At 45.9% G+C, this 26,221-nt stretch overlaps 1 protein-coding gene across 1 annotated transcript in view; it reads right to left on the bottom strand.

Moving 5' to 3' along the window:
* Positions 1–26,221, bottom strand: part of CACNB4 (calcium channel, voltage-dependent, beta 4 subunit) — a 277,854-nt gene extending 251,633 nt beyond the window's left edge. The window contains exons 1-2 of the mRNA XM_015429029.1: positions 26,152–26,221; positions 25,896–25,979 (exon numbers count right to left, since the gene is read on the bottom strand). Coding sequence (XP_015284515.1) covers positions 25,896–25,979; positions 26,152–26,208 — 141 coding nt within the window. The 5' untranslated portion in view covers positions 26,209–26,221. The remainder of the gene's footprint in view (positions 1–25,895; positions 25,980–26,151) is intronic.

Raw genomic sequence — 26,221 nt, 5'->3', positions numbered from 1 at the left:
CCATCCTCCATTGTTTCTGGTGGTGGTGGTGAATAGCAAGGCAATACAAGCCAAGCAGAATGTCCCAGAGAATCTCTGCAGTAGAAAGTGGAGGGGGGGGCATTTTTGCAAGGCCAGCAGCAGAACCAGTGCAATCTGCCAAGCAGAACCAGAGCCACTGTGGCAGTGCCAATACCCAACAGGACTAAGATATCTGAGAATCTCTGAAGTAGAAACTGAGGGGAGGGGCATTTCTTAAAGGACAGCAGAACCACTGCAATGTACTAGTGCCCAGCAGCAGAACCCAGCGCCAACCTAGTGCCCAGCAGCAGAACCCAGTGCCATTGTGGCAAATGCCAACTCAACAGGACTGATGTCAAACACAGAATCACAATCCGAGAGAGAGGGGGAGATTGTAAGGACAGCAGAATCACTGCAATAGTGCCCAGCAGCACAACCCAGTGCCAACGTACTAGTGCCCAGCAAGAGAATCCAGTGCCCTTGGCCTCACCTCCCCCACCCAACCACCAGGCCCAAAGTACAAGCAAAAAACTCCAGACTTAAGCCACAAAACCAGAAGGAACTGAAGCCTAAGAGTAAAACCAAAGGGAACCAAAAAAAGACCTGAGGCCCTTGGCCTGACCCCCACCCACACCCACACCCTACCCCCCACCAAGCCCAAAGAACAACTAATAGTAAAATAAGAACATTTTTTTAAACAATGTTGTTAAGTCAAACTAGTTGTTGTCTTCAGTCTTCTCCAGGCAGGCAGGCAGGATCTGATCCAAAGTCCACAGCAGAGTCTCTCGGGCAGGAGTCAGACTCAGAGCAGCAGCTGAAGCCAAATCCAGCCACACACCCGCCAAACCTCTCTCAGCAAAGGAGTCGAGCTCAGCCAGACCCTTGCTTTCATGCACCTTGCCTATGCACAGAAGAATTTCAAAAAAGAACAAACTTCTCTGATTGGCTAAAGAGCAGTGTTTCACCCTAACCTGAAATCCTATTTACCAAATTGCCACTACTCCTCCCTGCTCCTGTTCCCTGGGAAATGGGTGGGGAAAGCAACATAGTCAGCTGAACTTCACATTTGAAGCTAGCAACAACCTTGCAAAGTTGCAATCCTGAAATGCCATTTGCAAATTCATTGCAGTGATTGGCTCTAAGGTACTACAGCTCCCCCAAGAGCCAGTTTGGTGTAGTGGTTAGGTGCACGGACTCTAATCTGGGAGAACCGAGTTTGATTCCCCACTCCTCCACTTGCACCTGGCTGGATGACCTTGGGCAAGCCACAATTCTGGCACAGCTGTTCTTGAAAAAGAGCAGTTTCTGTCAGAGTTCTCTCAGCCCCACCTATCTCAAAGGGTGTCTGTTGTGGGGAGGGGAAGGAAAAGGAGTTTGTAAGCCGCTCTGAAACTCCTTTGGGTAGTGAAGGGCGAGGTATAAATCCAATCTCTTCTTCTTCTTTTGGTCCCTGCCACACGGCAGGAAAAAACCAGGCAAAGTGTGGCTTTTAAAAGCCGCACCAAAATAGAGACGCTGCGGCGGGATCCCACGGATCCCCTGAGCCGCGGCGCCATTGCTCCCCGGCACGATCAGATGCTGGGGAGGAAGCGACAGTCGAGAGGGGGAGGCTGCCAAACTGCGCATGTCTGAGCATGCGCAATTCGGCCAGGAGCTGGGGATGAGCCGGCGGAAGGACGTGCTGGCGATCCCACGGCCAGCCTTGATGCGCCCTTTCCCAAAGAACCACCTAGGTAGGTGGTTTATTTTTGATGTGGGGTTTTGGGTGGAAGGGCCGGATCGGGAACGGACGCGCCACACTTCCCAGATGTTGCTGTGGGATCGCGCCCGTTTGCTGCGCCCCCGATCCATCCCTCTCCCGGCCCAAAACCTCTCGTATGACCGGGGCCTTTGTAGCTCTTTAAGCCTCTCCAGCAGCAGCTATTCAGTAAAGCTGAATAAAACCACATAAAAGCCAAATAATTTGGTATCATCTATATCGGTAGCTGAATCAGATTCTCTAATCTGTATTTGGTTTACAAAACACACAAAAATACCAATAAAGTATTTTTGAGTATTTATTCAGTTCCGTTTATACCGAACACACACCCCTAATACAGAGACTTAAGCTAGCAGCAGGGAAACCAAGGCAAGCTCTCCCACCAGTTATAATGCAGATACTTGAAATGATAAATGGTCACTAGGTGGGGCTACAGTGATGTTTTGATACTTGAAGTCTTATCTCTTATAAAAGGGAGACCTTTTTTTGGGGGGGGGGGTAGAATAGTCCACCCCTCATTCATCCTCTGTGGTGAAAGAAATAGGGAAATCTTTAATAAGAGTCCCTGGTTCCATATTTCACCACAATGGTTTGGTTTCCTTTCAACACACGTATTTAATCAGTGGGAAAGAGCTATGCTTTTATGTTTAACCTCACTACAATACAATATCAAAATAATGACAAACATACATTAAGAAGTAACTGATCCATGTTAGATTATGCAGGGCAGGCACCATCCCAAATAGCCATTACATCGTATGAAACATCAGAAATATCACATCCTTGTACTCCACTTTAAAACAGATTAGAAGCCATGAAAGGATAAGCAGCAGATAAAAGAGCCAAAACTCTTTCAGCTTGCTCTGCCTCAAGTGGTTGTGGTCTTATGTGCACCCTCTTTTGGGGGACTGAGTACCCCCTCTATTTCCAATGCTTCCGGATTATCTGAAATTATTAACCATTCCAACTTATTGAAGATTTTTCTTCTTGGCTCAACACAATGCTCTACCTCTTAGCGAATTATTTGATCGATTCTCAGGTAGCCCTATCGAACAGGGAGCCCGCCCATACAGAAATGTTGAGACGGAATCATTCACTCTATTTTTTATTTAGTTGTGATTTACATTTCTCAATAAGATCAATTTTTTCTTCCCTATATGATCTCATGTTTATCATCTAATATATCTGCTGTCTGGTAAAGATAAGGATACCACCCTCTCTGTAGTCCATTATCTAATAGCAGCCCAAAGACACAACTAATTTTCACCTAGATGTTCATATGCATACAGGCGCTCTTTTGACACTGGAACAGGAACTGATTCTAGTCTTTGCCTCCTGCAAAGATAGTAGGGAAGAGAATTCCCATAGTTACTGAATCTCACTTTAGCCTTAGGCCCAATCTGCATCTAGCATTTGCTCCATTGTTTTACCAAACCCAAACGGGAACAGAAAAAGATGCGGCTCAAAACCACATTCAAATACCCCAGGCCAATGCCATACTGATTGCAGAGTCATCCCTGAACGGCCATAAAACGTCCATAAATCTATGCAGACAGTTCCATAAATACCGATCAAACGAAGTGAAAGCAACATGCAGTCTGGACACTACCATAAAATCTGACAATCAATCAAAGTGAAAGTGGCATCCAATGCAGAGGTGAATTTCTGTTCCAACATGGGTTTGGTAAAACAGCGGAACAAATGCTAGATGCCTATTAGGCCTTAGTGTGAGTAGCTAAGATTTAGCTAACAAATGAAAGTTCTGCTAAAACTGTGGTTGTTGTTCACTTGTGGGGCAGAATCTCAGGGCTCTTTTTGTAGCAGGAGCTCCTTTGCATATTAGGCGACACACCCCTAATGTAGCCAATCCTCCAAGACCTTACAGCAGCCTCTGTAAGAAGAGCTCTGTAAGCTCTTGGAGGATTGGCTACATTGGCTACATCCTCTGCCTAATATGCAGAGGAGCTCCTGCTGCTAAAAGAGCCCTGGCCATGGTTAAAGAGTGCTTTCCCCACATCTTTACTAGTATGACAGTGAGTACATGGGCAAAATCCAGTGTAGCTGACCCTTCCAACTCTTGTTCAGCTCAAAATATGTTCCTTGTTAAGAAAAAAAAATAGTTTTTTAATTTAATGAAGTTCAGCTTACAGGATTCCCAGAAGAACTGCTGGAAATACAGGATCTTTAGTCCAATCCGGCAGGCTGCTCTTAGCTGCCAACCAGAAATATGGTGCTTCCAAAGGGCCAATGCCATTTTAAGTGGCAGCAATCAGGAGCAAAGTACATAACACTCAGAAGAAGAAATGAAATTGCCCTTCTCAGCACTCAAACGTTGTTTTGAATAATGTGTTCAGATCTGGGAGCTATTGTTCAAGAAGAATATAGATGAAGGTGAAAGGATTCGGATAATTACAATTCTGATGAATGACAGAACACTGAATGTTCAGAAGAACAGAACATGCCAACTAATTTTTTAAAAAAACAAAACCTGTATTTAAATTAGTTTAATTTTTTAAAAATTAAATCTAATAACTGAATAACTTCAGGGGGGTAGCCATGTTTGTCTGCAGGAGAAGAGCAAGATTTAAGTTCAGTAGCACCTTAAAGCTTTTGAGAGCCAAAGTTGCCTTTCCATAACTTGTACCTGACAAAGAAAACGTTGATTTTTGCCCAGGCTAGCCCAGTCTCATCAGATCTTGGAAGCTAAGCAGGGTCAGCCCTGGCTAGTATTTGGAACAACAATGGAACTGAGTTTACAAGTGGATTCTCCATATTTGCTCAGGAGCCTTATATATCTCTTTGAAATGCCAACTGGGGCTCTTCTAGTACTATTCCCCAGTAATCTATCATGTTTCTACTGTTTCTTATCCAAAGTGTACTTCTCAAATAAAGAGAGAAGCAGGGCTATTTTTGAGCAGGAACACACAGGAACGGAGTTCCGGCTGGCTCCTGAGTTGGCCACGCTCAGCAGCAGGCCACACCTAACAGCAGAAACTCATTAGGATTGGCTACATTAGGGGTGTGTGGTCTAACATGCAAAGAAGTTCCTGCTACAAAAAAAAGCCCAGGGTTTTGACAACAAACAGAGTAAACAGAATAAGAAGCAAAAGGTGAGTGTGGTAACATGGGGGTGTGGTCTAATAGGCTAATGAGCTGTGATGTCAGGGGTGTGGATTAATATGCTAATGAGTTTCTGCTGTTGGGTGTGGCCTATTATGCTAATGAGTTCCTGCTGGGCTTTTTCTACAAAAAAAGCCCTGGAGAGAAGTATTTCTCATCTAAACTTGCAACATGGCTCTATGTAGTTTTGTAAGAGGAGTCACCTGGTAAAGTGACGCCGCTGCGTTTGTAGTTTTATTTAAGCACTCTGCTAACGAATCGTGACTGGACTAACCACAGCAGTTAACCTCAACACTTTCCTCCACCCCAAATAGGCAGAATCCAGTTGTCCTCTACATGATTCCTGGTGGCCATTTGAACTGGACTCCACCCATACTTGGCTGTTCATTTACCTGCTTCAAGAACGTGGAATGCTCATTCTGACTTTGCCCCAGAAAGAAAGGAAGTTTTAAAGCAAACAGGGATAAATTTTCTCTGCCCAAGGGAACCTTGGAGGTAGCTGGGACTCTTGAAGGAAGAATGGCAAGAGACTCTGATTGACAGAGGAACAGACCAAACCGTACCAAGCATTTCAGGGAAGAGGACTAGCAAGCAGCATCTGACAGATTCTCTTTGGGGTTGTAACATGGGCAGATTTCAACAAAATAAACAGAGGCACGCAGAACTGAATACCAGAGTGCCCTCCTCAACCATATACGGAGCCAGATGAAAGACCCAAGCAAGGAGGCCATGGCCTTCCCACTAACAGAGACAGAGGGCCAAATCATCTCCAAACCTTCTAAAACAGTAGCTAAAGGGACCCATCGTAAGCAGCAGGACAGTCAGGCATCCCTCTGCCCCATATAATTTGAGCACCACAGTGGATTCCAGCTCTGTCACCTCAACTGGAAGCTGGCACCTAATGGTTGCTCAGCACGGGATGAACTTCCTGTTTCTTCATGAGTGAGGCCACGCAGCTGTCTCTATTTTAAAAAACGTACTGAACAAAGACATTCTGTTACTCAAGTAAATTTTGTGTCCTGCCAATTTTAAAACAGGCACAAGGCAGTTTAGGGAGCCTGCATTTTTCTCCTTTTGATGCCTTTGTGATGCTTTAAGAAGCTTTTAACTTTCAATTTCAGATCTCTTGTATCATAAATTGCACTATTGTATATGTCATAGTCTGCCACCCTGCCAAGCTTTCTTTTCTTAACCAGTTTATACTCATTTGATATTGGGGTTCTTTTGTTCTTCCTATAAGAGGATGGTAATAAGGTGTATTGGCAGCATAAAGAATAAGATGGTTGCAGCTAGCAAGATTTTGTAGTTTTGGACACCGGGATTTTGGTAAGCAAAATAAACTTAAAGTACAGGGCAGGAGTTCAAGACAGAACCAACTGTCATTGTTTGTGGTATGGATGAGATACAAAAAATATTTCCGTGATGTAAGACCATTGTGAATTGTACCAGTAGAAGTGTTAACATCTTACTCAAGACATAGAGACAAGGATTGGTTGCCATATAAAGATTTAATTAAAAAAGAGGGAACAGAATGGGTAATGAAAAAGCAGAATGAAATTGAATATGAATATGAATGGTTGAAATATATGCAAAGTCATGATCTTTTTAGGTCAGATAAAAGGAATTATGGTTTTAGAGAGGAAAAAAATGAAATGGAAAATGTTTGGGAGAGTGGAGGGGGAAAAAATATCTCTAAAATGTATAAAGTGTTGTTAAAATGGTACACAGAAGAGGAAACCGTGAAAGAGCAAATGATAAAATGGGCAATAAATATGAATAAGGAAGTGTTTATTGAAACCTGGGAATATTTGTGGAAAAATTCTATTAAGTTATCGCCTTGTACCAATGTTAGAGAGAATTGTTATAAAATGATGTATAGGTGGTACATGACTCCGAAAAAAATTGCAAATATGAACCAGAACATGTCAAATAAATGTTGGAAATGTAAGAGTCATGAGGGCTCATTTTATCATATGTGGTGGACTTGCGAGAAAGCTGTAGACTTTTGGACAAAAGTCCACAATGAAATGCAAAAAATACTGAAATGCTCTTTCAAAAAGGCACCAGAAATTCTGCTTTTGGGACTGAAAATGGAAGAAGTCAATACGACTAAAAAGACCTTATTCTGGTACTTAATTACAACAGCGAGAATGATTTATGCGCAATTTTGGAAAACAGAGAATGTACCAGAAATCGAAGACTGGATACAAAAAGTTCTGTTCATGGCAGAAATTGACAAAATCACGAAAAAGTTGAATAATAAAGAAGACGACGTGTTTTTCAAGAATGGAGTGACTTTAAAACATATCTGGAAAAGAACTGGGATGTGAAACAAAACTTAATATGTTTAGATCAATATTAAGTCAAATGATGTTATCTTGAGACTGTAATGATAAGAAAATGATATAATCAATGATGTAAAGCAACGTGGAGTAAGGGGTGAAGCATTGCGGGAAGCCACCGGAGGGAGGGGAGGAAATGGGAATGGGGTAGACAATGGAAAAGATGAAATGATTTAATTATAAATGTTGAATTCCTAAGAAAATAAAAATTTGTTTACCCCCCCCAAAAAAAAAGACAGAACCAACTGTATAGTCCCCTTTACAATGACCAACTCTGAATATTTAAGAACACAATTATTTACATCAAGGGCAGGGGAAAACGGGCTAGATTCCTAAATCTCTGACCTCTGCTCACGGAATGGGTATATTCTGCACCCCTCCCGACACCAGCTGAAAAAGCTCCTCTTGAGAGTTGTGAGACCATCAGAAGCAATACAGGATGCAACAAAAGAGGTTGATCTTGAGTGGGCAACGTGGAAAAAAAAGGAGAACTCCATCCGTGTAAATGGAACCACCTTCTGCATAATGGCAACTCAGGATCCAACTCCATAGTTTACAAAGCTCAGGGTTAGAGCACAGTAAGGAATACCTTCTTCATGGTACTGAAGCACACTGCCCACCTTTTTAGGGAGACTTATGAGTATGAGTAGTAGCAGCTTGACCCAACAGCCATCTTGGGCAGCAAGCCTTTGTCCTGGATTCAACATTGCCATCTCCTCATATAAATTGAGTGCTCTGAAGTTATCATCAATGTCAACAGAGTTTTGAGAATAGATGTAGAGTTTAGCTGCTTCCACACAGATGTTTTTCTCCACTCTCACTTCCAAACTGAAGCATCATTTTTTACAAGAGCCACACAACATTGCTCTCTAACTGCCCACTTTCCTACTGTAATAACCCATCCTTGGCACACCTTCTCAAACTTGCTTTACTGTGGCTGCGGTCACACGGAGCATTAGCCACGCTACAGAGACGGAAGATACGCGGATTTTTCGGGCGCGATCACAGCGCCACATCTGGGAAGCGTAGAGCTTCCGTGGCTCACCCGAGGCTTCCTGCCGGAGATGCGGGGTAAAAAACTAGTACCTCTGAGGTACTAGTTTCCGGAAACCGCGGGGCAAGGGCGGGCGTCTGATCACGTTTCCGGTGGCATCCGGCGCCCGCCCATGTCCCATCGCGAAAAGGTTTTTTTCCCAAGTCTCCACGGATGCGCACAAGCACCCAACGGAGCATGCGAACACTTGGGTTAAAAAAAAAAAAAACCCGCTGATCCGCTGCTTTGCCGCGCCGCAGGAGGGACGTATGATCGGCACCTCCCCGGCACCTCCCCCCAACCACGGGACATCGGCGGGACGTTTGATCCTGCTGCCGCAAGGTAGTTCGCTCCAGGGCAAACCCCCCCCCCCCCCCGCGATATCCGGCCCGTGTGACCGGGCCTGTGATTTTTTTGGAAAGAACACAATCCAAGCACACTCTCTGGGGAAGGGGAGGAAGTTCACTTGTTTCAAAGTCCCCACCCACATCACCACCACTGTCGTTTGGTCAGACTCTTCACTACCACCATTTTCACTTCTACACTACTGGGGGCCTTTCTGAGGGCTTAAAAGTAAATCAGCAGTTGCTGTAGCACTGTAACACTAAACCACTCCAGAAATTACCTTTTTTTAATCTTCAAATGATTTGGTGAGTAAAAATACAGGAGAAATGGTAGCTCACAGAGTAAAAGGTACAGAACACTCACACAGCTGCTCTGTTGTCGAGGAGGCAAATCCCTCTGTATTTGCGGTGACAATGAATGCAAGATGGAGAATCCTTGCCATGTGGATGCAGCCTTTGTGTGGGCATCATAATATGGGCAGCAAAAAGTCTGAGCCATTTAAGCGTATCAATGTCTGTCAGAAATTCATCGCATTGTATCAGAACAGGACAATAGTAGGTGCTAATTCCTAAGGAGTTTATCAGGAATTCTGAAAGATAGCAGGGGGCAACTAAATTTTCAAAGGACAACACGCCTATGACATTGGGGACACTCTCAATTTGAACGGGGATGACGACCGGCTGGGCCACTGCCTCCATTCAAGCCCTAAAACGCTGTACACTTCCTCCATTATTCCAGTTTTCACAGCACAACAAAGGGAACATCTAAAGAACACGTTCAGTTTCTAGCTTTACCCACAAATGGTTTGCTTAGTTTCATCTGGGAGCGATGTTCTCTTGTCAGCCTTCACAAAAAAATCTATTAATTCAAATCTCCACATTGTCTCTTCAACCTAAATTATATAACGGTATGTGTGAGCTAGATTTAATGCCCTTGCCCCTGGTGTATACACCTATGAAGAAATCACTGTAACATCTCACTGCTTTGCAGAGTTAAGTTATCCAGCATCTCCTGCAATACATCAGGCACTGAACGCCACATAGTTTCTATCAAACAAAGCTTTCGCTTTGCAGAAGAAACATGATTTTGCTATATGCTGAATTTCTTGTTCCATTAATAAGCCAACCCAAGAAAGGCTTCACATTTTCAACCCAGTTGCACACATTGTCAAGGAGGGAAAAATAGTCCTGACCTGGATAGCCCAGGCAATCCCAGTCTCATCAGATCTTGGAAGCTAAGCAGCGCTGACCCTGGCAAGTACTTGGAAGGGCAACCTCCAAGGAATACCAAGGCTGGGATGCAGAGGGCAGGTGATATCAAAGCCACCTCTCTGAAAACATCCTAGCCCTACTAGCAGTTGGCAGAAATCACTATGATTTCCAGGCTTGCAAGAACATACACACACAAAAAACCCACCAAAAAAACCAAAAGGGGGTGGGGAAATCTAATATATTGTTACAGCATTTCCAAAGATCTAAGCAAGCATTCAGATGACCTACATACTCCTCTATACTAGAATGCTGATAATTGACTTATGTCCCTTGTGGAGGTTCGTGAATCTAATTGAACTACACCTGCCAGATAAAAGAGTATCTGGCAGCTCATACAAACCCTCCAGAGAGACTTTTTAACTAGAGATGCCAGGAATTAGATCTGGGACTTTAATCATGCAAGCCACACACTATGGCTCTGAGGTGTGGTTTCACTTCAGATACTTACAGTGGCCGGGGTGGGGCCCTTAACTGCTCCCCTGGCCAGGACACACAAAAATCAACTGTTAAATAGAGGGCAGTAATGTGTTCCTTTAAGGATTTTTTTAAAAAAAAACCTCTCTTTTTGGTTTAAAATCATTTTGAATTGTATGCGAACATGTTAAAATTTACACTTGCAACCTCCTACAGCAGAATGTGCTGACCTCTTATGGCACTGAGATAAGGCCTGTAAAAGGAAGGCGTCACAGAGAAAAATAAACCAGTCCAGCTTTATAAATGTATGACATAACAGGTAATGTATTTATTTTAGTGGACTGGTAACTGGCCCAGGGACCAATAAAGCCAAGGTACTAAGACCGAGAAGGTAGCATCCTGTAAGTTCCAGGATGATTTCTTGAGCCTCCTTGTGAGTGATCCCGTGCTCCTGACGCTATGCCCCCCTACTACCTGCACGCTGCAATTGGTGAAGCTTTCAAATGACAGATGCTTATAAGCACCAAACACTGACTCTTCAGAGACCTGCTTGAGGCACCTCACAAAATAAAAACATTAACATTCCACATCAAAAACTCAGCCGATAAAAAGAGCAGAATTTTGGTACAGCGGCAGGGAAGAAAACGATAGCCTTCAAATGCATAATATTGCTTAAATGCAGAGGTCATTTCGGGGGGATCGCGGGGGATCGCAGTTCCCCCGGGTGAGGTATGGGGCGGGGCACATGACGAAGCCCCGCCCCCTGCTTCCGGCCGCCCCGCTTCCAGCCCTCATTCAGCCAGGAGGAGGCAGGAGAAGAGGGAGGGTAAGTTGCTTCCTCCCTGCCTCTCCCCACCCCTGCCTGCCTGGGGCCAGGGAGGGCCTTGGCGGGGCTTCCTCGCACTTCCGCCGGCCTTGCAGGTCCACCGCGGGGGCCCTGATGTCAGGGGGTGTGGCATATGCTAATGAGTTATGCTAATGAGTTCCCCTAGCTCTTTTTCTATGAAACGACCCCTGCTTAATTGTCCCTTCCCATGCAGAGAGGAAATATATACATTACATAACGGAAACGTAAATAAATTCATGACTTCTTCTTGGCCTCCTCCTGCCCCAGGTCCACCGCTTACACCGCCAGTTCCTACTACACTGACCCCTGCTCCCCAGCGCTCTGAGCAGAATCAGCTACAGCATTCCTTCTGGGCCTTCATTAAATAGCCAGTGGGATGCCACACCCGCTTGGCCATTTCAACACCACCCATGAGACCTGGAAGTCCTGTGGACTGGAGGAAAGCTATCACCGGCCTGGGCTGGTTCCTCCTGGCCCAGTCCATCTGGCATTGTGCCAGAAGCCTTTCTGCCAGACTGCCTCTTACTTCAGAGGGCACTGCTTACGGTCCAACCCCAACAGATGCTTGCCAGGTTACGTCTTTTCTTAGGAGAAAGCCCTCCAGCCTGGCTACTGTCCCATTCCTACAGGCCTGCCCTGGGTGCACTGTGGCTGGGAGGGGTACACCAGACCAGCTGCACTCCTGACCGAGTGAAGGCAGGCCAACGCCATCCCAACAGAGCACTGCCTAGCCAGCCGCACAGGAGGGGTGTCCTGGCTGTCTGCTGACATCATGGGGGAGAAAAGAGGAATTTGTGTCGCCGCTGCCAAATACCACCTTCCAGCTGGTAAGCTCTGGCAGGGTCCTGCCGCCCAACACTTGCCTTAAATTAATGTTATTTCCTGGTGATTTAAAAAACAAAAATGCACTGCTGTATCAGAAGAGGAAAGACAACCTCTTCAATAACGACATAAACTTCTAAATCTATTGGTCATCATTTCTATTCGGGGGGGGGGCATTCAAGACAATTCCCCACTCAAGAAGCCAACCATATTCCCACTGAAGGGGTGCACGTTTGCAAAGAAAGCTTTAGCTGTACAGCCAGAAACACTGTGTAGTGAAACACAGCCAGGATTCTCTTAAGAATGCTTTCTGTTTGTGCAGTGTCTGGAGTGTTGTCTTCTGAAGGCCCAAGAAGCAGCAGGAAGAGGAATGGCCACAGTATTGAGTGCACCGCTGTCAGGAGAGTTTGATTTAAGGGGCAACCTCATGCCAGCCCCACTGCGCAAGCACCATTACTACAACTGTGCTCATCTGCTGTACAAGTCACACGAGTCCATGGTGCACCAGAGAATAACCAGCATCAAAACCCAAAGAATTGTGTTTGTGCAGACATTGTGCACATCCATGAAGCACGTATGAAGAAGGGGAAATGTGCACCCAAGCACCACCAGCTCAATTATACCTCCACCGGCAACTTACCACAGTTCTTGCACAAAGGTGATGTTCCAAGCAACCGCAATACTGGACTCTATCAATCTAAGCTGCAGGAGCTGCACCACAGACATGCACAGTTCAATCCAAACAGGCACAAGAGGAAAGAGCTTGTGCAAGCACATTCTCACCTAGACACATGAAGCTGTCTTATACTGAATCAGAATCTCCATCAAGGCCAGCACTGTCTACTAAGAATGACAGTGGCTTTCCAGAGTCTGCCTACCACCTGATCCTTTCAACTGGAGATGCTGGGAATGAACCTAGGACTTTCTATATGCCAAACAGATGCTCAGCCATGGAACCACAGCCCCTTGTACCAACTATCCTCCCCCAGGCATTCCCTTCATGACCCCCAAATTCTCTGCTGACCTGTGAATAAAACATATTCTAGCAAAGGGGGTGCTACAATGAGGAGCACATTTTTCCCCTGCCAGTAGAATAAATGGTGGTCTGAAGCTTGCTCCATTCACGAAAGATTATTTCAGCCACTTCCTCCTCCTCACTCCAGCCTCCCATACATTTTATTCACAAGCCCCACCACCACTCACCAGAGCATTGTGCAGAGGACAGGGGTGAGAAGAGGAAGATCCACTTCTACAAGCTCCTTCCACTTGCACAAGTTTGGATTAACCTACAGAATTCTCCCTGGGTTGTTGTTTTTTATCTCCCACAATACCTGCTTGGGTCGCTTCATGCTCTGCAAAGTCCAGTCTACTAAAGTCTTCGCACGCTATGATTTGTATGTTGCTATTAAAAATCCACAAGAAAGTTGTGGGAAGAGATGGCAATGCTGAAGGCACCTCTCTTTAAAAAGCTGGATTGCTCTTCTGAATGTATTTTAATTGCCCTCTGAAGAATTATTAGGTTCTCTTGTTTTCCAAAATGCATGCTGCAATTCATTTTAGCTTTCCTGCTTCAATTGCACTCTGCTAAGAAAAGTTGAAAAAAAAGGCAGATCTGGATATTGGTTCCTTCTTTTCTGGCAAGCAGTTTCTCAGCGCTGAAAGTGTATTTATTTAACAACTTCAAACATATAGCACTCCTCATGCCAAATCTAATACTAGTGCAGAAACATCAACTGTGTCAGCGCAGTTCTGGGATTAGCTTTGCTTACTGAATCTGCTTGCTGCTGCTGTTGGCAGAGTACAAAAAAAACCATTGTCCCAAACCACAGAAAAACTGTAAATGCTGAAAACCCAATGCGCAGAAAAGCAGAACTTTCCTCCATATGGAACAACATGATATTCATGCAACTTCCAGGCACTGCCAAGATGTACACAAAGATAATAACTATATGTGGTCTATTCCAAGCATAACCAATGTTTTATTTATAGAACGATCAATAACAAAGAGTGAGAATTTAGAGATGCAAATAGCCACTTGCCTAGTTCCCTAAGGGATGCTGGTAAACAAACGTCCTCCAGTTAACACAAAAGCAATGAAGGACAGCGAGGGGAGGACCCACCGATTCTTCCCAATCCCCGCCAATACACCTTCTGGCCAGTCATTTTCTCCTCCTGGAAGCCAGGGGGTTGAGGAGTGGGAGGGGGAAAATGGCTGGTAGAAGCATTTACAGGAGCGAATCAGTGGATGGATGGGTGAAAAGGGTAATACACTACTGCCCACCATTTTTTCCCTGCAAAATCTTCCATATTCATGTTTAGAAGGAAGAACTGGGCTGAAGGCCATGTCTTCCCCCTTGTAAAATGTGGTTCCTCTTTCATGTAAGCAATTACACATGTGAATGACAGCCCCTTTGACCCAACTGCCTCAATCCACCTGCCCTGGGGCAGAAAGCATCCAATAAATTAGAGCACCAGTCACATCACCTTGGCATGCTATCCAGCCAGGACTTATTGCTTTTCCAGCTGCATCATCAAGGCAGCCACAAAAGGGAACCCAAATGGATCGTGATCTTGGAAATCCCTATTTGAACAGATTTATGTATGTTTTTGTGATTTATGCAGCCACCAAGACTTAAGCAAACTTGCAAGTTTTCACCACCTTCAGTGAAGCTTAACTAGTTTCATATGCAAAGGGAGATGCTACCATTTCTCATCAAATGGACATTAGAGCAATTTCACTCAAATAACTAAAAACAAGCTGATTTTTTTTTAAGTAATGATAAAAACAAAAACTTGCTCCAAGGCATACATCCACCAAGAGAACCTTGTAAGCCAAGTAGCATATTTTAGTAACAACACAGCAGGGAAAGGAGGCATTAAATAAGAAAAACCATAAACACACACACACACACACACACACATAGGAGAGAGGTTGTTTTAATGATAAACAAAGCTACAATGCCCCTTAGCTAATGAGATGAAGATGACAAATGTCTGAGTATTTACGTGTACTCCTGAAACAACAGATGTGTGTGTGGGCTCGCCAGGCCTTCTCTCTCTCTTGCTGGACTGCTTGAGTGCTATCGGGCTAGCAACTAACTCAGAGGTAAGACATTCACCAGGGGTGGAAACACAAGACACCAAACAAACTGTGAAGACAAGCATTCGGAGCACAGATATTTTGTCAGATGTACCAGAATTCAACCATGACAGGCACGCTGCTGAGGACTAACCAAGCAAAATGCTGGATCCAGGCCCATAGCCGGGGGGGGGGGGGCATTTGCAGGTGACGCCCCCACCAAATTAGCCCCCTCACTGCCTATGTGTGGCCAACATGCAGGAACATAAGAACATAAGAGATGCCAATGTTGGATCAGGCCAAAGGCCCATCCAGTCCAACACTCTGTGTCACACAGTGGCCAGAAATACCAGGTGCCATCAGGAGGTCCACCAGTAGGGCCAGGACATTAGAAGCCCTCCCACTGTTGACCCCCCCCCCCAAGCACCAAGATGACAGAGCATCACTTGCCCCAGAGACCCTATCTATACCTTGTGGCTAATAGCCACTGATGGACCTCTGCTCCATATGCTCCATATGCTTATCTAATTCCCTTTTGAAGCCGTCCATGCTTGTAGCCGCCACCACTTCCCCGGCAGGCTCCTCCTCCTCCTCTCCCCCAGGAGGAAGGTGCTGTGTGAGTACAGCACGTCTGCATTGCCCCCCGCCCCAGGTCTGCCTAGTAAACACCCAAAAGGCAGAGTCTTTCTATCAGGTGAAAGGGAAACAGTCTTGTGAGTTTTCTAAGATGACTTCCAGCTCTCTATTATCTACCTTGGACTTCTTCATGTGTGGGGAAGGGTGAGGGAAATAAATGGGGAACTTATTTAAAATATGCAGAGACGGAGGCTCCCATTTCCTATAGCGCATCCCTCATGTCTGCCAGGGACAGAATGTGTACATTCCCGGCCCGTAGCCACAAAATTTTCCTTGCGCCTGCCTCCTCTCCCAGTTCATGGGAAGTGATGCAGGCTCCTGGAGAAAACGGCTGCTTTGGAGGGTGCCTTCAATGACCGCAGGTTTCTGGTGGGGGGGGTGGGGGGGAACTAGCCTGAGCTATCCAAGTCAGGCCTTTTGCCCTTTAAAGAGCTTTTATTCTTTTTCCATGCAGCTCTTATGGGAAAGGGGAAGAAGAAAAGGAGGGGGAGGGGGCCCTTTCCTAAGTTCTTTAAACCCTTTTATTAGATTTATTTTTATTTTATTACTTTTATTGACATTGGAAGTGACACCATGTTCCCAGTGCCTCCCACTGAAAAATGTCTGGCTTCAGGCCTGGCTGGATCACAGATTCCCAAAATGGCAAGGGGCCCCCCAAAGGGTCTCAGCTCTAGCCATCTGGGCATAGGGTTGCCAAGTCGACTTACCTGCAAAGAAGGGGGATTCCTGGCACTGTCGGGAGACTCCCCGCACAAGCGCGCCACGACGACATCACCGGAAGTGCCGTCATCGCGTTGCCCACATTGGGGGCGGGGCACCATGACTCGAGGGAAAACCATAGAGTTTTCCCTCGATTCACAGAGTGTCCCCCACACACAACGTGGCCCACATGATGATGTCACCTCCGGGTGACATCATCACGCTGGGGATGCTCTCCGGCAGGGGGTGCAGTTCCCCCCCGGGGCCCGATCCGCCAGTGGCGGGTAACGGGCCTCCTGGACGGGAATTTACCCGCCACCAGCGGGGGCTTGGCAAGCCTATCTGGGCAATAGTCCTTAAACCTATACCCAGTAGAGGGGCCTACTCAGCACCCATGCCGAAGGATCAAAGTCTTCCAGGAAGATTGACTAAAGATCAAACACTCTCTGTTGCCAAGTCCCTGGCTATAATAGATTGTTTGTAAGCCCTGGCTGTTCTGTGAAGGTCTACCTCCTCACTGCAGTTGTTCACAGCAGGAAGGAAGACTTTAGTAATAAAGCTTACTGGTTATCCATGTAGTTTCCACAGAGCTGACTGAAATTGTTCCTGTCTGTACTGGTCAGGAAATGGGCAGCCATATCAGGGCTCTTTTTGTAGCAAGAACTCCTTTGCATAGTAGGCAATACACCCAGGGGTCATTTCGTAGAAAAAGAGGTGCAGGAGTTAATTAGCATAACTTATTAGCATAACTTATTTGCATATGTCACGCCCCCTGACATAACCGGAAGTGTGTCAGAAGGCACCACTGGACTGTTTTGGAATGCTAGCTATTGGGGGAGGGGAATGTGCAGATCTGTCCTCGCAGAGGAGGGAGAGCTTGTACCTGAATAAAACTTGGTGTTAAAGGTGCCACTAGACTGTTTTGGATTGCTAGCTATGGGGGGGATGGGAACGCTTAGATCTGCCCTCACAGAGGAGGGAGAGCTTGTACCTGAAGGCGGGCCGGGGGGGGGGGCTCTGCAACTTACTTGGCTGCTTCTTGCTCCTCGTGGCCCGACTGAGGGCTGCTGGGAGCAGGGGGTGGGGCTTGTTACATGTGCCCACCCCCTGGGCTTCTTACTTCCAAAGCTCCGCTCCTGTGCACTCCCGCAGGAAATGACCCCTGGATACACATGCAGCCCGCAGGCCGGATCTAGCCCCTGCAAGCCTCCAATCCAGCCCAAGAGCAGCTGACTCTCTGCTGCTTCCTGCTTCTAATGTCGCAGCTCCTTTTCCCTGTCTCTCCTATTTCCTACTTCAGAGGAGAGAAAGAAAGTCTTCCCTCGATTGGCTGAGGGCTCCTCCCCTCCTCCTCTGGGGAGGGAAACACAGAGAGGGAGGAAAATGGCATCTCGTAGGACTTTTAGAAGACCAGCAACGTTTTATTTCAGGTATAAGCTTTGTGTGCAAGCAAACTTTTTCTTCTTCAGAGACAGAAAGGGAGGAAAGAGCCAGAGGGAACACATCAGAGAGAGGGAGAGAGAGAGTCAGAGTCCTGTGTTTAAGACCAAAAGCTTTTTATTCCAGGTATAAGTTTTAATGAGTAAGCACACTTCTTCAGAGAGAGAGGAGGGGGAGGGGGGAGGGGAAGGGCCAGAGAGAGGGGGCAGGGAGTCCCATGGCACTTGGAGAGATCCACCTTTCCATTATCAGGCCAAAGGCCCATCCAGTCCAACACTCTGTGTCACACAGTGGCCAGAAATACCAGTGCCATCAGGAGGTCCACCAGTGGGGCCAGGACATTAGAAGCCCTCCCACTGTTGACCCCCCCCCAAGCACCAAGATGACAGAGCATCACTTGCCCCAGAGTCCCTATCTATACCTTGTGGCTAATAGCCACTGATGGACCTCTGCTCCATATGCTTATCTAATTCCCTTTTGAAGCCGTCCATGCTTGTAGCTGCCACCACTTCCTGTGGCAGTGAATTCCAAGTGTTAATCACTCTTTGGGTGAAGAAGTACTTCCTTTTATCCGTTCTAACCCGACCGCTCAGCAATTTCATGGAGTGCCCACGGGTTCTTGTATTGTGAGAAAGGGAGAAAAGTACCTCTTTCTTTACCTGCTCTTTCCCATGCATAATCTTATAAACCTCGATCATGTCACCCCTCAGTCGTCTTTTCTCCAAGCTAAAGAGCCCTAAGCGCTTTAACCTTTCCTCATAGGGAAAGTGTTCCAACCCTTTTATCATTCGAGTTGCTCTTTTCTGCACTTTTTCCAAAGCTATAATATCCTTTTTAAGGTGTGGTGACCAGAATTGCACACAGTATTCCAGATGAGGTCGCACCATTGATTTATATAGGGGCATTATGATATTGGCTGATCTGTTTACAATACCTTAATGAGTCACTGCTCACTTCTTCAGATACAGCTGGAATAAGAGTCCATCTGTCCTTATATCTTGGAGAATGAAGTGATTTCAGACACCAAATGACAATAGCAGGCATTGGTAATGAAAGAAAAAATCTAGGTCTCAGTTCAGTCCAGGAGTTTGTATTGTCGAGCTTCGTGATCAGTTGCGATTCAGCTGTCTCTCTAATCTTCCTTTGAAATTCCTTTGTAAGAGAACTGCTACTCTTAGGTCAGCAACTGAATGCCCTGGATTCCTGAAAGGTTAAAATGTTCCCCCACTGGTTTTTGAATGCTGTTGTTTCTAATAGTAGTAGAAAGAGTAAGAGTCAAGTAGCGCCTTTAAAGACTAATAAAATTATGGTAGGGTATGTGCTTTTGTGAGTCACTGCTCACTTCTTCAGACTTATTTCCATTTATTCTTTGCATCCTCCTGGACTGAATCCTCCTGTACCAAATTGAGAACTAGGTTTCCTGTCTCATTACCAATGCTGAGATCTCCATGCCTCTGTATATCACACCAATGCTGATATCTCTACCCCTCTCCATATCACACCTAATCCAATCATCCCTGCTATTCCCAGTTGGCACCTGAAATGATCTTTATAAAGTTTATATCTCTGGTACCTTGTGTTACATTTTATGGCACACATGGCCTGGCCCGATAAAGTGACATTTATGTCAGATCCGGCCCTCGTAACAAATGAGTTCAACAGCTCCACTCTACATACTGTAGGCAATGGCCCTGCTATTGTTTATACCCTTACCCCAAAATAAAAACAGGGAATCAAAAGCTCCAAAGGAACATATTAACTTTTCTCTGTTCCAGCATTTTTGGCCTCCAACTGCATTCTTGATTTTGTGTGCAAATCAGACATCAGCCTGTAGCCAACCACACAGTTCCAAAAACTCAAGCGTGAGGGTGCGGTAATTTCCACTGATTCCTCCCACACACACACACTGCAGCCCACTGAGCTTCCTGAAATTTTATTCCAGAGGGAGAGGATCTCAGCAGACCTTCAGGAACAGCAAAGGGGGCAAAGTGACGATCTGCAGGAGGGACTGATAGAAATCCGACCCCCTCTAAAGAAAACTTAAGGGCGCTTAAGATTTCAGAGTCCTTTATCAGATTTATCTATTTATTTCAGTTTATATCCCACCCTTCCCACAAGCAGGCTCAGGGGAGGTTAGAGCAATAAACTACAATCAATAGACAATTAAAAGTGGACATCAAACAATGAAAACAGTTAGAACAGTTAAAAGACAGGCATAGCAGCAGTTACATATTCAGCAATCCTAAAGCTGGGAACAATTGGGCCAAGGCCGAACCACAAGGATCTTACCAACAGACGCCTATTGACAGCAGAACTATGGCAGCTACAGCAGGGCAGCCAATCTTGTAGGGTTTCAGGTGGGTGGCCATGCTGGTCTGTAGCAGAAGAGCTACAGTTCAGTAGAACCTTAAAGATCAGCAAGATTTCCAGGGTGCTGGCCCGTAGCTAACATGGGGCCCACGGGGCCTGGCCCCCTAGTATTTCTTCTGGGGCCCCTCCCTCCCAGACTGCCCCCAAAGTGCTCCAACTTACCACCTGCACTGTACTTTCATTTAATTAGCTGGCGGGCACCCTAGGGCCCCCTCCAAAAAAATTCCCTAGCTACGGGGCTGCCAGGGTATAAGCTGGAAGAAGTTTTGATTCTCAAAAGCTTATACCCTAGAAATCTGGTAGGTCTTTAAGGTGCTGCTGGACCAGAATCTTGCTCCAGTTGTGTATAAAAATTCTAAAACGGTTGTTCTCATTCGGGACGGTGAATATAATCCTTCAAATTAAAATAAATTCTTAGCTCTACAGCAAACCTGGCACTACTTCCGAAATCTTACTTAAGCCGCAATGTCATCTTGATGCAAGGTAAATTTGAAAAGCCAGGGTGGTTTAGTGATTAGAGCACAGATTTGGGACCTGGGACAGCCAGCTTCCAACTCATACTCAGCCACACACATCTTCTTCCTATGCCTCATGCAGGGGGGAAAAGATGCAGGGAAAGTTGCTCTCTCTGGATGCCCCAAGCAGCGCTTGCCTCTCTCTGCCACTTAACCCATTCCACTCTGCACAGCCGAAAGCTAAGTTCTGACATCTAGACAGCACAGGGTGACAGCAGCCGAGAAGGCTCCTTTCACCCCACCAGGCTCAGCCGGCAGACACGGGAGCAACACTAGTGCCTCCTTTCTCCCTCCTTCTTGCCTCCACCAGCCCCACTGGGCACACAGCTGCAGGTGGCATCCTGGAGGTATAAGGGGAAGGGCAGCTGCTGAGCCCAAGGAGATGAAAACCTCACTGCAGGGCTTTCAGGCACCTCTCGAAATCCTGCGTGCACTAGGCGATGGCCTAGGTTTGCCTACGGGTTGGGCTGGCACTGCCTACAGGCAAATTTTGTCTGAATAAGCCCTCTGAAAAGATTCATCTGACAGCTGCACGGCATGCCCGCAGCCTCTCTGCTGAACAGGCACACCCCCATAATACAAGATGAAACTGGATTCATTTTATTAATTTTTTATGCAACCGTTCAACTGCCTTGGACAGAAGGTTATATTAAGCTACATGTTCTCTCTCTGTGTCTCCCCCTCTCTCTTTCTTTTGTGTGACAATGATGTCTCTTTCTCTCCCAGCAGCAACAAAAAACTGAAGAATTGCTCAGCTTGGCAGCGCTGTCATTCTGTTTTGGGGAGTGACAATGATCCCACGACAGAATGCCAACACAAAGACGAAGCTGACCTGCTCATGTGCCTCTTGAAATTTATTAGTCCTCCATGATTTATCAGTGTAGCCAACAGCCCGAGCTCAGTACAACTTTATGGTCATGTGTATTTCAAGAACTCTCCAAAGAACAGAAGAGCCACCAAATAAAGAAAATGATATATAGTTTTTATTATGCAATAAATGAAGGCATCATTGAAACATAAAACAAACTGCTGCTTAATCCAGAAGTGAAATCACCTTCACAATATTTTCCAAATGGCTTTCAGATGTAAAATTACATTTCACTGCTCTATTACCAGGTAAGTGACAATAATTTGGATTCGACTGGATAATTCTGCTGGTGAAAACAGAAGGCTGGGTCCCCTTTGTCCACAACACAGGCTGTGCCACGGATTGTGGGATGGGGGCAGTAGTATTAAGGAATGGAAATGGGCAAGAGTCCAAAGGCTGGCTGGATCCAAACTATCATCAAAAGCAGGAAAAGTATAAACACAGATCTTTACCATCATAAATGCAAAAAATGGAAGACAGATGCAAGTCAAATGAAAACGTGAAGCTGCCTCATACTGAATCAGACCCTAGGTCCGCCAAGATCAGTGCTGTCTATTCAGACTGGCAGCAGCCCTCCCGAGGATCAGGCTGAGGTCTTTCACATCACCTGCCACCTGATCCTTTTACCTGGAGATGCTGTGGATTGAACCCAGGACATTCTGCATGCCAAGCAGAGGCACTACCACTGAACCTCAGCTCCTACCCCCAAAATGATCAGAAACTAAATGCCACAAAACTAAAAAGAGAGGAAGAGAGGTGGTATCAGTTACGGGACAGTTGCCGGTCTCCTCTGCCTGAGAAAAGAGGGTGCTGCACAAGGATTAGCCTTACCAAGCATGCGAGATTTTGCTGGAGGGGAGACACTCTGCATCCAGCAGCTGGGTTCGGCAGGTACACAGAGTACCATATTATTAGCAATGGTACACACACAAATCAAACACTCCTTTCCTCTTTCCACACTACCAGGGGCCATGGCTACCCTCTCAAAGGGCTGCTGGACTTAAACTGGACAGGTGAGCAATGCCAGCAAAAGCATAACTCATTGTTGCATCTCCAGATCCTGGGCAGAGATCCAGCAGTTCCTAGAATTACTTTAACATCATTCCCTCATTCTGGATACAAATGTGGACATAGACTGCTAGATTTTACTTCAGAGGGCTGTCACAACAAAACAATTCCTGTACCTTTCCCTCAGGGAAATAACAACGGCAAACTTTCAAAGTCGTGCATGACCACAAGAGAACTTTGAATAAAGCACCAAGAACGCTGTAGAATCCTACTTGTGGGGGGAGTTATAGACCTAACTGCAAAATATATGTTCACTTGTACCCAAAATAAATAAAGAACCTGACCAAAGCACACGGGGGAGGTTAGCCGTTCAAGTTTAACCAGAAAACAATCCAGGCAACAACAACAAAAAAAAAGATTTTGATTTAACGCAGCAATAGAAAACTCCAGCAGACTCATTCCACTTCAGCTTACACACCAAGCATAATTCATAGCTTCAAAACAGGCTATAAAAATCCACCCCACCACAAAAATGCAGTGTTAATTTGAAAATCACACTGCCATCATATTGTGCTTTAACAATAAAAAATGATGCCAATAAAATACTTTATGCATACATGCCACAACTCATTTAAGAAGATATATACAACACACAGGCAGACACCATCCAATATGTAAAATTATTATTATTATCAGCTTCATTTATAGCCCGCCTTCCTCACTGAGACTCAAGGCGGAATAAACACAATGAAAAGCAATTCAATCTGACAACGAGGGCCTCCAGTAAACAATGCATTAAGACTAGGATTACAGAACTGGAGAACAATACAAAGAAAAGACTTGGTAAGGTAACAAAAACTGTCAAAAGCATGGCATAACAGAGTCCTGCCAAAACGTGAAGCCCTTTTCATTGATTTCAGTAGGAAAAATAAGCATGCACTGAACTGTTCCATTGAAATCAATAGGATTTAATGTGCTTAATTTTGACCAAATCAGACCATATGCATTATAATAAAAACAAGCAAGTATGCAAGTTAGGCCCCAGAAAAAGATCACCGGACAACGTATTCCTTCACACAATGTAAAATACACAACAGAGAGGCCTAAGAACCTGAGGCTGAACATGCCGCAAAAATCACATCAGTGACTACATGGAGAAGAGTCAAAAATTGTGGCTAGGATCCAGAGAGCTAAGTTACACATCTGCAAGTGTTCTGTTATACAGGATGCTTCCTTTAAAAGCAAGTCCCTACAACATACCAGAAACTATTTGTGCAACTCCCCTCCAGTTTTAAAAGAAGTCTGCCATGCAGGATGGAGCATCGCTGTAAGAGAAACCTGTCCCACACTTCTTTGAGCACACACAACAAACTGCGGTTCTTTGGATCCCTTTGATGGGTGCACACAGAGTACAGTTCTCACCCATTATAAGAAACATCACTGCTATACACAGTATACTGGCATGTGCCCATTAATTTCGGGAACAGGTAAAGGTGCTCTAAGAGGCATGTGCTGCAAAAGCCTAGAACAAAGACTCTCCTTGCACACAAGTCTAACAATCAGCCCACTGTAGAGCCAATATGACCTAATTCAGCTCAGGACATATAAGCCATTCTATCACTTGACAGCAGATTACAATACAGAGAGGCAGCGGCTAAAAGTGCAATTGAAAACTACTGACTGGCAAAAGATGCTACAAGGAGTTAAGAGAAGAAACACACAGAACCCCAGAGTTGCCAATTTAAGCAGAAGTCCCCCCAAACTTGGCTTCGCTCCAGTTTCTCATTTGTCTTCCCTGGTTGTGGTTTCAGTAATTTCCCTTTTTCCTTATCTTCCTACATACACATCAAAACTCTTACCTACTCCTGTAGAGAATAACACTCCCCCCCCCACACACACACAAAGCTAAGTTTTTATCTTGCTTCATTCCTCTAAATCTATGCTAACTTTCAGTTTAATCTAAATATCATTTCTGAGATTCAGCAGGTTAAAGACAGGATTTAGTGCATATTTATTTAAATGCCAATTTTTAGATGTGTTCGATTCAACTTTACTCCCATTTCCTACACTATACCAGAAAGACAAAATCCACCAACCAAGCCAGAATAAAAAACTTTTGCTTTTGTAGATACACAGCTTGACCTATAAAGCCAGTCAGATAGTATTGTCAGAAATGAGTAATTTCTAAAGGCAAGGCTGCTAGGCCCAAGTTCCTCGGCTGCAGCTAATTCTGTATATCCTGTGACAATTCAGTGACATGGGAAATGCTCTCTGTGTTTGCTCAGAGGTACTTTCTCCTTATATGCATTGTTTATTTTTTAAAGTCCCATCAATATGGACAACACTCTACAGAGTACAAAAGTCCCTGTGACAAAGAGCTCACAGTCTAAAATCTGGCCTGAGAAGGAAACTACAGGAGGCAAAGGAAGGGCAAATAAATAAAGGGAAAATGTGTTTTGGAACTGATTCCCAGGAGAAACACTTTCCAGGGCTAACTCCTTGACCCAGTTTAAAGTCTGACTTTAGGATTCATTCAGCACCATCACTTTTTGGACTTCCTTTGCAATTCACACAGACTGTTTCCCGCACAACTCCCAAACAGAGGAGGAGGACTGTGTGAAATCTCCTATTCCAAATTCTTTACTGGCCTACATGCAAAGAGTTGCATAGATTTTTCTTCCACCACTCATAATTTGCAAACTGGTAAATTCATGCTCATAACAAACAGGTCATGTGAACCGTCTACTAAACCTATATGGGGACGCATCCAGCTGAGGATTGCCAGAAGCCATAAAAAAGATTTTCATTGCAACCTGTGGTCAGGGGAACTGGACTTCAGCAACACTGGTGCTCCAGTTCCAAAGGGAGTGCCTCGATCACCAAGGCCTTCCCCCCTGCATTTTTGCACCTGGCATCTTTCTACTCAACCAAGATTTTTTGGAAGATACTCTTTTCATTCCTCGGTCCAGATCCCAGCCATTCCCATGGCACTCGATCCAACCAAATTCCGTCCACCAAAGGGCTTCTAAACCCCAATGCATAAAGGCGGCCTCGGCGCGGCCCTCCGAGCTTTCGCAGAAGGCGCCTTCTGCTCGCCGCGGTTTGCAGGGCTGCTAAAACACCCCCTTTTGGGAGAAAAACGCGCGTCGCCGATTCCAAGACGCGCCTGCTCGCGAGGGAGCACGCCGAGGCGAGCGGAGCCTCCCCCGGCAGCGGAGGACCACGTTGCCTTTCCGCCCTTCACTTTCGTGGGCTGACACGCTTCAGGGGCCGCGCGCCGCCGCCGCCGGGGAGAGAGCCCCCCCCCTCCCCGCCGCGCGCGCTTACCTGCCGGAGGATGAAACTGGTGGAAGTTGTGCTGCCATCGGATCGCTTCAAGCGGCTCCTGCGCGTGGCCGTGCCTCGGGACCCCTGAAGCATCCCCCCCCCCCCACACCCACGCAGCCCGCTGGCTGTCCAAGCCGATCTAGCATCTCCCCCTCCCCAACTGTGGGAAAGCCGCCCGCCCGCCCAGACTCGGACGATGGGGCCGGAGCCCCGCGCCAGCGCCGGTTCCCGCTCGGCAGGCGGAAAAGCGAGACACCTGGAAGATGGGGTCCGCTAGCCCGTTCTTGCCGTACGAGGAAGGATGCTTGGACATGCTGGGGGGCGCC

Source organism: Gekko japonicus, unplaced genomic scaffold (genome assembly GCF_001447785.1).
Source record: "Gekko japonicus isolate JY-2015 unplaced genomic scaffold, Gekko_japonicus_V1.1 scaffold1508, whole genome shotgun sequence".
In the NCBI taxonomy this organism is placed as follows: domain Eukaryota; kingdom Metazoa; phylum Chordata; class Lepidosauria; order Squamata; family Gekkonidae; genus Gekko; species Gekko japonicus.
The sequence above is the reverse complement of the archived record's forward strand: the minus strand, read 5'-3'. Positions and strand labels throughout refer to the sequence as shown.